At 27.2% G+C, this 14,559-nt stretch overlaps 1 protein-coding gene across 4 annotated transcripts in view; it reads right to left on the reverse strand.

Annotated features, from left to right (window-relative positions):
- Positions 1–1,086: 1,086 nt before the first annotated feature.
- LOC111684540 (GATA zinc finger domain-containing protein 14) overlaps positions 1,087–14,559 on the reverse strand; it is a 74,956-nt gene continuing 61,483 nt past the window's right edge. For 3 of the 4 annotated variants that reach the window (XM_046953131.1, XM_046953170.1, XM_046953222.1), the window contains 6 exons: positions 12,076–12,176; positions 9,220–9,442; positions 8,850–8,948; positions 4,908–5,531; positions 4,426–4,533; positions 1,087–3,964 (listed from right to left, as the gene is read on the reverse strand). In XM_046953131.1, the coding sequence (XP_046809087.1) occupies positions 3,795–3,964; positions 4,426–4,533; positions 4,908–5,531; positions 8,850–8,948; positions 9,220–9,442; positions 12,076–12,176 (1,325 nt within the window). In that variant the 3' untranslated portion in view covers positions 1,087–3,794. The remainder of the gene's footprint in view (positions 3,965–4,425; positions 4,534–4,907; positions 5,532–8,849; positions 8,949–9,219; positions 9,443–12,075; positions 12,177–14,559) is intronic. The other variant, XM_046953268.1, reaches the window with a different exon arrangement.

Genomic DNA, 14,559 nt, shown 5'->3' on the forward strand with positions numbered 1-14,559 from the left:
GGGCTTGGTACCACATATATGAATTAAATACAAAATTTTGTATATCATGAAAACTGTTAGATAATTCCAATTTTTCATAGATAGATATAAATTGGCGAACTTACAATAATTTTCTTAAATATGTTCAAATTTTCAAAATCTTTAAATGGGTAGAACAAAAAATATTGTATATCGCAACGCATTAGAATATGAATTATTATTTAAGAATAAAAGTATATACTAAATTTTAGCAAGTAAGAAATAAATAGATCATTAATCTATTATTTTAGAATTTAAATGAAATATATTATCATCAAATGAAATTATAATAAACTTTTAATAAAATTTTTATAATATAGTAACTAAATAAATAATTTTTTTAGTTATTATGTATTTATTTTGGTTGGGGTAGCGAAGCACACCGGGTATTAGCTAGTTTACAGATAAAAATAAAAAAACTGGAATTATATGGCAAATATGGTCAAGTATGGACCGATCCTCATAAAATTCGAGAGAGTGATTTTAATTCATATAAAACTTATTTGTGCCAAATTTTATCATATTGATATAATGGTATAAATACGTTCCGAAAAATTCGTCGTTCGTCCCAATTATGAGTTACGACGTTAAAGTGTTTCTTTGAAATTGAACTTTGTATGAAACTCAAATGAGGGGTCAAATGAGGTCCTATCATTATGAAAATCGGCATAAAGGTTTATGCTTATAAACATTTTAGATTTGCCGATTTTTGAAGCGATAGTATTATAATTACAGAATTATGAGCTAAAATGTGATATTTTCGGGTCCGTTTGTATGGCGGCGAGGTGTGAAAATATACCGATTTCAAAAATTTTCATGGAATTGCCCATATGTAATCGTTTTTGATTATGTATTATTGAATAAATACATGAAACAAATTACGTGACATGACATTGATGGTGCGAATATAACGACCCTTTTCAAAATCCCTCTTCTTTAAAATATTTTCTTAAAAACTTCGTTTTAAATGTCCCTATATTTTCCTACTTTTTTATTAGTGTTTAATATAATTTAAATATACATACCTGTAGATTGCGGTTAGTCTTCAATGAAATAATAGACAATGTGTTAAATTCTTTTCAAACTTATTTGAATTTATTGTTTTGATATATCATTCAAAATGGGCTTTTTGGTGGCAAGTTATATGCTAATAATTTTATTTTTAAGATTAGAATCATTATAAATATTTTGTTGATACGAGTCTTCTATACTCGCTTTGGCTTAAATAATTACTATGTATTTATGTATATGATATTTTAACATTAACATTACGTTTTTTAATTAAAATTATTATAAATATTTAAATTTTATTTGAATTTGGTATCTTTTTGTTACTTATTTTTGTTTTATTCTTTACTTTTTGATTTATAATGTATTTTTATTTACATAATAACCCTTCTTATATATGTACATGTATGTACATACATAAACCTACAAAAATCATTATGGTTTTTACAGTCTAGTCTTATAAGTTTTTATAATTTGTCATCCTTTGCATACCAAGAGAAAATCTAAACTCTGAAGTCGATTTATAATCTTGGTGCTTGGATTATACATATTTGGTATAGTGGTGTTATATTTTTTATTTGTTTTAAATTTAGTTATTACATTTACTTTAATAAAGTGAAACAATGAATTATGTAATTAAATATTAATATGTACCTATCAGCAATTTGAGTGATATATTAACATTAACTAATATCATTTTTAATTTCTATTATACTATATAATTTTTAATTGCTGAGTTTGACATTTTCGTTTAATAGTAGTGGTATTCAAATTGAAAATATGTAAATTCTTACAAAAATTACCAAACTTTTAGGAAAATAAAAACATGTCTCCCCTAATGCGGATTGTTTTAAATTATAACACAAATATAAACAAACAATTTAGTCATTGGGTACATCGGGAGTAAGGGCTCGTATGTACGAGGAGTTATAAAATGAAGTATTGAGTATTTAAGCACTGTGCAACAGTGTTTTAATTTCTTTATTAGGAATCGGATTAGATTATATGGTTTCGTAAATATGTATATTAATAAAGGTGTTTTTTTATTGTATTTTAATTGTTTTTTCCATTATTGTAAGTTATCCGATTTACAACATATATTTTCATTTGTTTAGATAACTAATTATTTTGCCTGCAAAAACATAATGTAGTTTTTTAGATAACATATTTTGAAAACATATAAACTTTATAGTTCCTTTATCTGATTTAACGTAAATAATCACAGTTCTAATACTACATTGAGTATCGCAGTAATCGGAAAAAACACCTTAATGTACATATCTTGAGTAAAAAGGCTTAAGAAGCCGCCTTCAGATAATTTATTTTTAAAACTATTATTCGGCCGGAGAGTTCAGTCTCCAGTTAAGAAGATTTTTCATTAATATTGGTTTTTGTTACATGAATAGCTACATCGCTTTACTTACATATATTAATTAGTTTTGTATAAATAAATAAACTTAAAAATTATTTTACTAAATACAAATCGTTGACGTTTTTCTTTCAAAGTAAATACGTATTATTGTTGTTGTATATTTTATTACGGTTATCGAAACTTAATTCAATAAATATTTATTTTCTCTTAAATGCGTTTGTACTGATGTTTGTAACGCACTAAAATATTAGTACTATACCAACCTTAAAGTGTACCGATTGACTCAGAATAACTTTCTGAGTCGATTTAACTATGTCCGTCCGATCGATCATCCGTGTGTCCATGTATACGATGTTATTAAAGTGCAGGTCGCCATTTTCGAGATATTTTAGTGAAATTTTACCCAAGGACGAAAATTATCTAATATTTCACATAACCCCCATAAAATTTATGGAGGCTAGTATCATTTTTAACATCGGACATCATTTGACTTGAATATCCACAATTCACTATTAACACTAATATTGCGATTTAAAATTATATAATTTATATATCACATTTTATCGGAATTTGTTTATCTTGCTCCAATACCTAATAAAAAGCCTCATTAAGAAAATTAGTTTTTCTTCAATACACAGAGGGAAAAATAATATAATATATTAAAATATACACGTCTGGTACCAATTTCTTCAATAACATTGAAAGTATATACATACGTACAATGTTGACGTCGCAATATAAAATTTATACACATCCGTTGTCTAAAAGAAAAGTTATAATTCCACTTTCGATCGGAATGGAAATCTGTGACAGGACTGTATACTAATAATCGTAAAAGTAGGTATCGATATACATTCATACAAATTAAAATATTTTTCAAAATCAAATTATGGACACACAGACGGGCGTACATTAATAAATCGACTCAGAGAGTTAGAATAAATCTTTCAGGTGGTTACTAGTTTTATAGAACATTTTTGTGTCCTCGTTATTGAAAACAATCAAGTAAGTTGTTCGAACATTTTACATTTTTTTTACCTATGTCACATGTTAAATATTTGTTCTATTTTACTAAATTTAATAAATAGGATATAAGTAAGGCGGTATACGTATATATGTAGGTCTAATAAAAGTATAAGTATCATCAAACGTTCATCTTTTGTTTAAATATGTACATACATATGTACATTTGTATAATAAATATATTAATTAACTATTTTTACAATCTTATATAATACGAATGTATATATGAAGTATGTATGCATTGTTTTTGTATATGTGTACATATAAAATGATAAAAGTCTTGTAGGTGCAACTGAAGTATTAGTTTTTGTTAATTAAACAAGTTCATTATTGAAGAGCTAGAAGAGGATTGTCGTAGTTGATGTAAAAATCACTAGACGAGAAAAATGTCAGACGTCTCAGATTTCGTACATGCACTGCCGGTAGGTGAAGCAGCCGATGCTAAAGAATTGGCTCTGGTAGCTGCTAATGGTGAACGCATGTCTTGACTGAGGGCTGTAGTATTGACAGACTGGTTTTGTACACCTTCATAATAGTAGGAATCTGTAAATTTACAATAGTTCATTAGATTATATTTTTATATTTACATACTTAACACATGATTCTTAAATAATAACTTAAATAGGAAATACTCAGAAAAAACTCGGTAATGGGTTGTACTTCCATAACCATTTACTTTTCAATGACTATACTTCCCGTCTGCTTTACCTGTAGTACTCGAGTATTGACTTTCTTTTAATCTGATATAGAAGTACTTTATTTTCGGCTTTTACATTTTGTTTGCACATTTTATTAAATTGCGTGTTAAGAATTGTGTTTTATAAAAAAAAACAACATTAATTTTGTATCTGAAAACCATTATTTGACGCGCAATAAAATAGCTACTTAAGCAGTGGTACTGTTATTATATTTCTGTTTGACTGATTTCTGATTACTAATGCAAATGATCCATTTTTCATTATATTTTCACTATTAATTTTTTTTACAATTTTTTATTTACTTACTTAAAATACCACCGCCTGATCCATAGCTATATGATCCATATGCACTACCATATTGAGAATATGTGGGACTATATGTGTAGTCTGATGTAGGAACAACAGATCCACAGGCTGTATAATGAAAAAATAAAAATCAAATTAAAATTTATTAAATATTTATGAAATGTATAACAGTTACAAACCAACATACATCAGTATGTATAGGTATGTATGTTTTGTGAGCTAAATATATTGAATAAATGTCAAATCAGTGCCTTTAATTATAACAATTTTTATAGATGGGTCGATGTTTGGAGAAAGAAGGAGTGTGTGCATTTGAAATAAGTAAGAATATATGAACTAATTGTGCAGATCTCTAGAGATAAAAAACTAAATTAAGTGAAAGGGAAAATTATATATTTTTATTTTATTGCTAAGAAATCGAATGTCTCGAGATAATACAATTTAAATACATATGTTGAATAAGGTGTTCGATGATAACTTGCCTGACGTATAGTGACTGAAACTAGGCAACATTGTTGTAGTTGTTGTCGCATAACCGGTCATATCAGTGGCACTGGTACTAGTAGATGCGAATGGTGGTGGTATATTTGAGTTATTTGTCGCGATGCCACTAGGGGCCATTAAAATGTGTGAGGTAGGATTTGCGGAATTTTGAGTCTGAGATTGAGTTTGATCTTGATGAGATTCGAGATGCTGTAGTTGAGGCTGAATACTATCTCTATGACTCTGAGATCTAGTGCTTAAATTATTATTATTGTTATTATTATTATTGTTATTATTATTGAGGTTATGTGTGGTTTCTGACGCTGTCAAAGTAGCCGTAGAGGTTGCTGCGCCACTAATTGAGCTCACTGTTGTCGCATTGCTTGTGTTAGAGCCGCGGGTATGATGGTTACGTCGCAAAACTGTCGGCACCACAGTCGTAACATTGTCATCATCCGTTTCCAAAATGGTTAAAGAAATTTCAGTTGTGGCTGTATCTTCCAAAACTTCGCCAGCGTTAGTCTGAGCTTGTGGTGTCTCTATTGCATTCGTATCGTTATTACTATTCACAATATTTTCAATGTGACCAAGTGCTGTATAGCTGCTATTTTCAAGGGCAATGGCTAATTATAGTTTTATTTGATTTTTATATTTTTTCCCAAATAACAATAGAACATAAAAAATAAAACAAAACAAGCAATAAAATAAATTATAAAATAATGAAATACAGCATTACAAAAAAAAAAAAAAAAAAAAAAAAAAAACAAAGAAAAAATCAAGAAATAATAAATTTAATAACAAATTACAAATTTTTCTATTTGTAAAAATTATTTTACATATGAAAATATTGTCAATTTTGGGAAATGCGGAAAATGTTTATTTATTGTTTTACGTTTTTCAAAACAATTGAATCTTGAAACGTTCTATTAACGTTATCTATCACGGCTGCCTGTTGGAAATTTTTTTCCTTCATACAAGCTTGAAGCACTTTAATATACAATTTTATGGGGTCGGAAAATTATATTTTGAAATTACAAACGTGCCTCTGTATTTTGTGGACATTTTGTGGGTTTTGGAACTTCAGGAGATATTTATCACCCTAGGTGTATGGGAACAGCTATATACTGCTTGAAACTGTTAATTTATCGAAACATTTGTGCTATTTGAATGCAAAGTTGGTAAGATTATAGTTTTTTGATCCCATCAATACAGAAGATTAAAATATAATAATGACTAATAAATTGCTCAGTAGAACTGATGAGAATTCGAAAATTTACTTATCAATGGAACCTTTTCATTATTTAAGCTTTTTAATTTAAAAATATATTTCCTAAGACAACATCCCAGACCTGATCTCAAAATAATAAATTTTAAGAAAGGTTGATAAATAGTCAAAACATTAAAAGTAGTTATGATATATCTGACCGTGGAGTCAAAATATTAACCATTGAACGAAAGACTTAGTTCCAAAACATTGTGTAATGTTAAACTCTAGAATATCTATATTAGAGTGCTCCAAAAAAACGAAGTTGCGAATTTTGGCCGTCCCCTCCAACTCTAGAATTGTTTTCTTGGTTGTGAAACTATACCATAAAAATAATTAGGCTGATAGGATAACTCTGAAGTTTTCAAGTGCATTTACAAGGGAAAAATATATTTTTTTCAGTTTTTGCTCAAATTTAGCCATTTAGTAATAAATTGAATTTGAACTTTATTTTAAAGGAATCGTAATGTGCACAGAGTAAGCATTTAGGAAAGATATAAAACACAAAAATTGCTTGAATACTTTAAAAGTTATAGCAAATTCCCCACACATAAATTCGAAATGTGACAAAATATATATCTTTTTTTTTTTAATAAATTCTCGAATACTAAAAATATATCTATATTTACTCAGATATTAGTTTTTGTCTTTATAAGATAATGTAAACTTGTTCTCTGCTTTGGTCAAAAAAGTTTGATTTTTTCAACGGCAGTTTCAAATCTTCATTTTCGGCTTTTTTGAAACTTTGTAAAACAAATTTCAAAATTTTTAGGAGATCTCATATGAATATATGGACAATAAATAAGCCTATTAAACGGTAAAAAGTCAATATTTCCTACAGATTAGCTGTGCCTGTGATTTGAACTCGGAGAATTTCGGGAAAATTGCATTTTTTGGTAATATATTAAATAATATAGTATATAAAGAATTAGTTCTTTATTGTATTCTATAAAGTATTTTCCTAGTATTATAGTCAAGATAATATAACATATATATACGAAGTTTTATTAAAATCGGACATTCTTAACCCCATTGGGAAGTTTCTAAATAATTAGAGGAATAATAGATATAAAACAAAAAATATAATTGAATTGATGTGAACATTTTTAAAAGAAAAAAATGTTTTTGAAACTGATAATTTATATAATCCTTTTATGGTCGATTTTCAATCAAATATGTATTTACAAACAAACTTTATGTGGTCAAAATAGGTTAATTCATAAGCTTTTATACCTAATACATAATTTTTTGTATTATTTCTGTCCTCTTATTATATATAGCATTATTTAAATTTATAGTATTTTTAAGATTTTTTGTCCCATGTATTTAAAAGGTTTAATTTCACTTTTATAGATGTTGTTTTAAACATACGACTTCATACTTTAAATTAAAGTCCTATTTATTAAACATGGGCAACAAATAAATAATATTTCGAAAAAGGTCAAATTTACAAAATTTGACTTTTGAACTCAAAATTTTATGGGTTTGCATAAAATTTGGAATATATATTTTAAATTATTTGGTCGTTAATACTCTGAATAAACTTTGCTTGAAATGTGCCACAGTAAAAAATTAATACGTATACAAATTTTACAAAGAATTCGATTGGTGAAGTTGCAATAATTTGCGTGTCACTTCCAATGTGTAAAACGGGGTATATTGATTTTGTCATTCCGTTTGTAACACATCGAAATATTGGTCATAGAATAACAAAAGTATATATATTCTGGGTCCTCATAAATATTTTTTATAGGTAAGGTTTGTTTGGTATTAACAATGGGTAATATCGGTCCACGTTTTCGGATAGCTCCCTTACAAGTGGCCCCTCGAAAAGCGGCTTTAACAGTCATAACTTGTTTAAAAATACGAATATAGCGATGAAATTCGACATAAGTAAGTTTATTATGATCCAAAATCACTATGCAAAATTTTTATTGACCCTTTAACGCTTATAACTGGCCTAAAAATACGAGATATAGATCAAATTCGATATAAGTATGTTTCATTCGAGTCAAACTAGGTTTGATGGAGGGTATATATAAGTTTCGGCATATCCGGATGAAATACTTGTTTTTTATTTATATTGCTTTTAGGGTAGCATAGCACACTGGGTACAGCTAGTACCAAATAAGCAAAATTTGGATATTTTTAAACTTTAAGCGACGAACGTTACTGGTTAACGTTGTTTGATTGAGCTTAAATTTCGGTTATCTCAATATCTGGAAAGGCAATCATTTTATGTGGTTAAGACTAAAAAATTCCGACATTCTCCCCTTTTATGAGATATATTCACCTTAGTATACATTTTATAAGCAATCAGATCATGAAATCCACTAGTAGCACAACAATATTTTAGAATCAGAGATTATAATTTTATAATGCTTTTTATATATTTTATTTTATTATTTAAGGAGCACGGACGTTATAGTATTAAGTAGTTAGACAAAAATATAAGCATATGTCCTGATGTAGATATACGATTAAGTATAGATTATTGCGAATATGCATTTACATATTCGCAAATTTAGATATATTATAATATAGATATATTATAAGAAAGATATATTATATGAAATTCGGTCCGATATAACATTGGGTACAAAGTAGACATATTTAAAACCATATTTTCGAATATGTATTAAAAACTTAGTAACTAGAAAAACCTTTTTCAGCTTACCTGTATAATAGGGGGACATAGATTGATCATGCAGGCTAGAGCCTACCTTCATATCGTGCATACTGACAGGAACTAAGGGCGTTAAGGTATTAGAACCGCCTAACAATACAAAACAAAACATAAAATAAAATTAATAAACAAAAATAAAATAAGAAAAATCAAAACCTGCATGTTGATTGACTTTTAACTAGTCAGAGGACCATACATTCTTCCCTTCCACCATACTACTACAACAGTTTTACTAATAAAAATTTACTATATATAGATGTATGCACACACACACAAATATACGATTTCTTATGCTTCGAAGATTTGCTGAGTGGACATTTGTATGTACATTGATTAAAACCTTAAATATTCAGTTACTTACCAATAGATGCACCTATAGTGGGAGTATACAGAGAACCCTGTGTCTGAGATATTGTAGTAATACTATCATACAACATGCTATCATTATTTCCGGTTGCCACTGAAGGCGGAAATCCATTGTGACTATCATAGTATGCTGCTACGCTGCCGCCATTTGTTGTCAGAGTACCTAATTCCGAAAGTAGCTTATGCTCATCTTTTATACACCATTTACCGGACCAGATCTGCATACAAAAAAAAAAAAAAATAATAACAATCGTTGATTTTATTAATTGCAGAAAATTTAAGATATATACATTAAGGTGGGTCAAAAAAATTGGCATTTCTCTCGGATCAACTTCTAATAGTGAAATTACGCTGTAAAATATAATTCAATATTTTATTTAATATTTCGGCAAAAAAAAATATTTTTTCCCAATAATTGGGTAAAACAATTTTTATCCCAATTGTTGCTTAATTTTGATCAAGTAAATTGCAATTATAATTTCCGAGTCCATAACATGTTACTTCTGCTCAAATTTCCAAAATTAGTTTTTGTATATTTGATATTCTTCATTAAATAAATCAAAATGTGGTGTTTTTAGCTATGAACACATTTTGACAAACTACACGAATATATATTCAGAAATCTTGGAATCAATTTTTTTTTAAAAATTAACCCTCTGTCGTACTTGACGTCAATAACACTTTTAAGTAGAAATTTCTTAAAATTTATCTTTTTTTTAAGAATTAAGAGATATATATGTAATATTTCAAATTATTATTTTAAACCCGGTTTTTAAGGAGTTAATTGCTTTTAATATCGCAAATTTGATCAGAAGCAACATTCTATGGACGGAAATATTAATCATAATTTATTTAATTAAAATTAAGTAACGATTTGTAATAATATATTTTTACTTACTTACACTGTAAGTTTGTCAAAATTTAATTTTTTTATGTATAAGTATATAAAGTATATTATGTAGATGCCTACACGAGATACCTAAACTAAATCTTGGTTCGTAGAATCTAGTGGCATACTCCGTTTTGAAAAGTTTTGTTAAACTCTGGAGACATTGCGTTTTAAAGTATGAACTTTTGTGAGTTGATATTCTATATTTTTAAATTTTGAAACAAGTTTTCACGCATAGACATACGAACTTATTATGAAAAACTAAATATATATGCATAATAATTCAAATGGACTCTAGTTTCATTTATTTATTTACTTTTCTATGCGTGTGAGTTATGTTTTTTAAATTTAAATAATCAAAAATCACCTCAGAAACAGTTTAAACTTTTAAATACAATATCTCCCGATTTTGACACAATTTTCCAAAACGGAGTATGTCACTAGATTCTACGACCGAAAATTAAGTCCACGTGTTACGTACAAAAATTGCTTTTTTCTTTAACTTCACATCGCAGGTGTGGCAAAATTATTGAACTCATTCTTCTTACGTTTAATTTGTATAAATCTGCCTTATAAGATCCAGTATAGAAAACTAAATTTTTTTTAAATCCACTTAACAATTTTTTAAAGTTTTAAAATGGAGCTTTGGAGATGCTGTTAATAATGGCCCTTTTTTGGTCACAGACTGAACCGAGTAAGCGTTATCCAATAATATTTTTTTGTAAAATTTTTCGAAACTAAAAAAAAATCTTATATATCTTTTTATTTGATTCCAAATTCTCTTCCAAATTCCATTAAAGATGCGAAAAAGAAGTAGAATTTAATCCATGGAAGTACAGAAAAAGACCTGTGATGATTTTAGCACAGGCTTGTCATAGGGAGGGATGTTCTTTTTATTTGATTCCAAATTCATTACATCTGAAGTCATTTTCAGGAAGTAATTTTTATGTTCTTTTTTTGGAAGTTATTAGGAAGTGAACTTGTAGTATTATAGAATACAACCAATTGAATTTAAATTATATCAACATAAATAAATGAATTACATGCATTTATCAATCAACTACAAAATAAAATGGGTTTAATTAAACAAATTTCAGTTCAAAAAATATACCTTCAATTTTAACAAATTTGTTTCTTTGGAAGTAAAGAAACATCACTTCCACAGAAGGTAAACAAATTCACTTAGTGCTACTTTTGAAGTGGTGATAAATGTTATTCTTTTGGAAGTACTTCGTTTTATTTTTGCTGGTTACTTTTAGAAATAGTTTTTACATAAAATTGAATCGACGCTTTTTTTAAATACTGATATAAACAAACGTTGGATAGATGCTTTAGATTATTAGACTGATTCTCTAGATAATTGACCATTCAAAAAACTTAAATAATGTTATTGATAACAACCACACAGGTAATATTACTACATTATCTAGATTACCCATTACCAAAATTTAAAGATTTTTTACTAGTTTCTTTAAATTGCAAAAAAAAAAGATTTTCGCAAATTAGAGAATTAGGGGTAAAAATCTTCTAATTTCTAAACAAAAGTAGATGAGTGTACGTTTAAGATGTAAAAATGTGTCTCATATATATTGTTTGTTTGACATCACTTTTTATTTAAATTTCGAACAAATTATTTTTCAATTGTTCCAAATTTAAAAAAGTTGTAAAAAAAAAATTTGATTTGATTATCAAATTCACAAACCAATAATCTAACAGATGTGCGGTAGATATTATGTTTTATATTTGAAACTCATCCATAACAATTTATGTACCAATTATTTTTATTTAAATAAAGTTTAAATGAAGGTTTTAATCAAAACTGGTCAAAAATTTTAAAATATTAATTTATATTTTTAATGGTACACAAATCGTTATCAAATTTAACATATACATATATGTATATTATCTGCTAATTATAAAAAATATGTTGCAGTTCGTTGTAGTATATACAAATTTACTTACATTTGAATAAATCTGATCTCCGCTGTATGACAGGCGTTGTCTTTTCACATCTTCTTCAGCATGCATGTTAATATCACGATTTTCATCGGCGATTAACAGAACTAAAACGAGGAAAAATTAATTGTAAATAAATTTCATTTTTATAATTTGTTTAGTACACAGAAAAAAATATGCATAATGTTTTTCTTAACAATCGTTTGCTTTAATTTAATTTCTATTTTTATAAATATGTATATATTTTTATTTGTTTTTTTTAATATTCCTGCTGATTTAATAAATGCTTTTGTTTGACTTTTGTTTTTATGTCAGCATATGGAACACAACAAAAAAAGCAAGTTTTGGAATGTTCTAACTAAATTAATATAGTTCTTATTTGGTTTATATCATTTAATGTATAAGTATTTTAGTTTTAGTGAAATTTTGAAATTTAAATTTTTTAATATTACCACTAATGCGTTAGTGGTAATATTTTTCAATTTTAGCTTATATAAAGTAAAAAGTTCTTTGCATTGTGTGAAGTAGTCGGATCTAAGATTTATGGACAACGGGCGAAGAATTTCATTACAGACGTGTGAATCCCCTGATTGGTTCTATTATTTTGACAGACACGTAAACAGACAATGGTGAAAGAAATATAAGATTCTTCAAAGGCGAATATGGAACTCTTACTTGTTTTCTTTAAATAACCACATTTAATTTAAATATTATTATTCGAGTTTTTAAAACATACAATCAAATATATAAAAAACACCCTAAAATACATGTTTTTACATTTTACTTTCGCAGTATCTAAATAGGAATAAATATTATGAGAATTCTTTTGTAATATTATAAATGTTTTAATGGACACATTGTGGTGACGTAAGAGCCACAACAATATTTAATCATTAAATTCAATCAGAAGTTAAATGATGAAGAGCACAGTGGTAAAGAGGTAAGTTATTTTACAATTAACCATATAGAAAACTTAGCTACAATGGGTCCTAATTAAGTTGTATAACCACATCTGCCCGTCTGTGCTTCCAACTTTACGCTAGGGTCCGCAAGGGAGGACCTAACTTTTGGTCATAATACATATATATAATATAAAATTCAGCATACTTTTTTGTTTTACATATTTTTGATTTCAAACAACTGTGCATCAGAAGTTAATGTTGTAATTCTTCATAAACTTATGCATTATTATGTAAGCTTGTGTATACAAATGTATGTATCTAAGAACATATTATGTATGTTATTGTTTAGAGCCACGTGCCGCTTAAGTGGATTTTGAAATAAATATCAACAAGCGGATAGAAGACTAATAAACAAAATGACTAAAAACACTCTACCACGTGTCCTTGTAATAAAAAATTTAATTTAATAATAATAATAATAACAATGACAAAAATAACAAACAACCCTTTTAGGCCGAAAAAGATACGTTTTCAATCAAATTGTAGTCGACTTAACAAAAACAAATATAAAACAACACAAATAACTAACAATAAAACTCAATTGTTTAATAAGTGATGAAATTGAATCTATCCATTTGTCAATCTATACCAAATAAGAAAAGGTCATTTTCGTATTAGGTATAAAAAAAATAATTAAAAGGTTTTGATTTTTTTAATTGGACGAATTGTAGCTCTAAGTCAATGTTTTCCATCAACATTATTATGTAGTTAGTACACATAAAAATTAATATACTGATTTTATTTCAAATTGAGCTTCTAAAAAAACTATTGTATTTTAGTAAGGGTTCTTGTTATTGAAACTTTAAGAAAATATATTAATTACAAACAAAATTCCGTGTATATGAAATTCTAACTCGATTTACGTCCGCCTGTCTGTCTGTATAAAACATTCTTACGTTAAAATGAATCAACAATGAGCGAAAAAAAACCTTTGTTTATTGTTAATAACCTCCGATATAATGTCAAAATCTCAACAACATTTATATCAGTAGAATTCATATAGGGAAAAAATCTTCTGGATTGATCCATAATTGGCCTTTCAAATTTTCTATAATTTCTAAAAAGTAGCTGCCATACAAGTTTATCTTCCAAAAGCTACTAAAATGCACATAAGTATATCATTAACATTGACTAACACTGGGCATAGTTCCCCTTATAGGCCCCCTTCAGAAAATTTTTTAAACACACATATTTCATTACCAAATTTCTATACAAAATTTACCATATTTTTTTACGATCGTCCCATAATTTGATTCTCATACAAGGGTCCCTTCTCAAAATTACCTAAATACACATTATTTATAACCAAATAATGATATATGTAAATACCATATTTTACATAAAAACATATTTGCATAAGTAAAAAAGTTCTTCCTTTCTTTTTCCAAAGGAATTTAACTTATGTCATTTCATTAATATATATATATGAACAAGTAGGAAAGTATAGTCGGGCATGGCCGACCATATGATACCCTACACCATGAGTATATTTTTACAATTTTTACTTTTATAAAATTTTTATTTTTTG

This window comes from Lucilia cuprina, chromosome X, assembly GCF_022045245.1.
Source record: "Lucilia cuprina isolate Lc7/37 chromosome X, ASM2204524v1, whole genome shotgun sequence".
NCBI classification, from domain to species: Eukaryota; Metazoa; Arthropoda; class Insecta; order Diptera; family Calliphoridae; genus Lucilia; species Lucilia cuprina.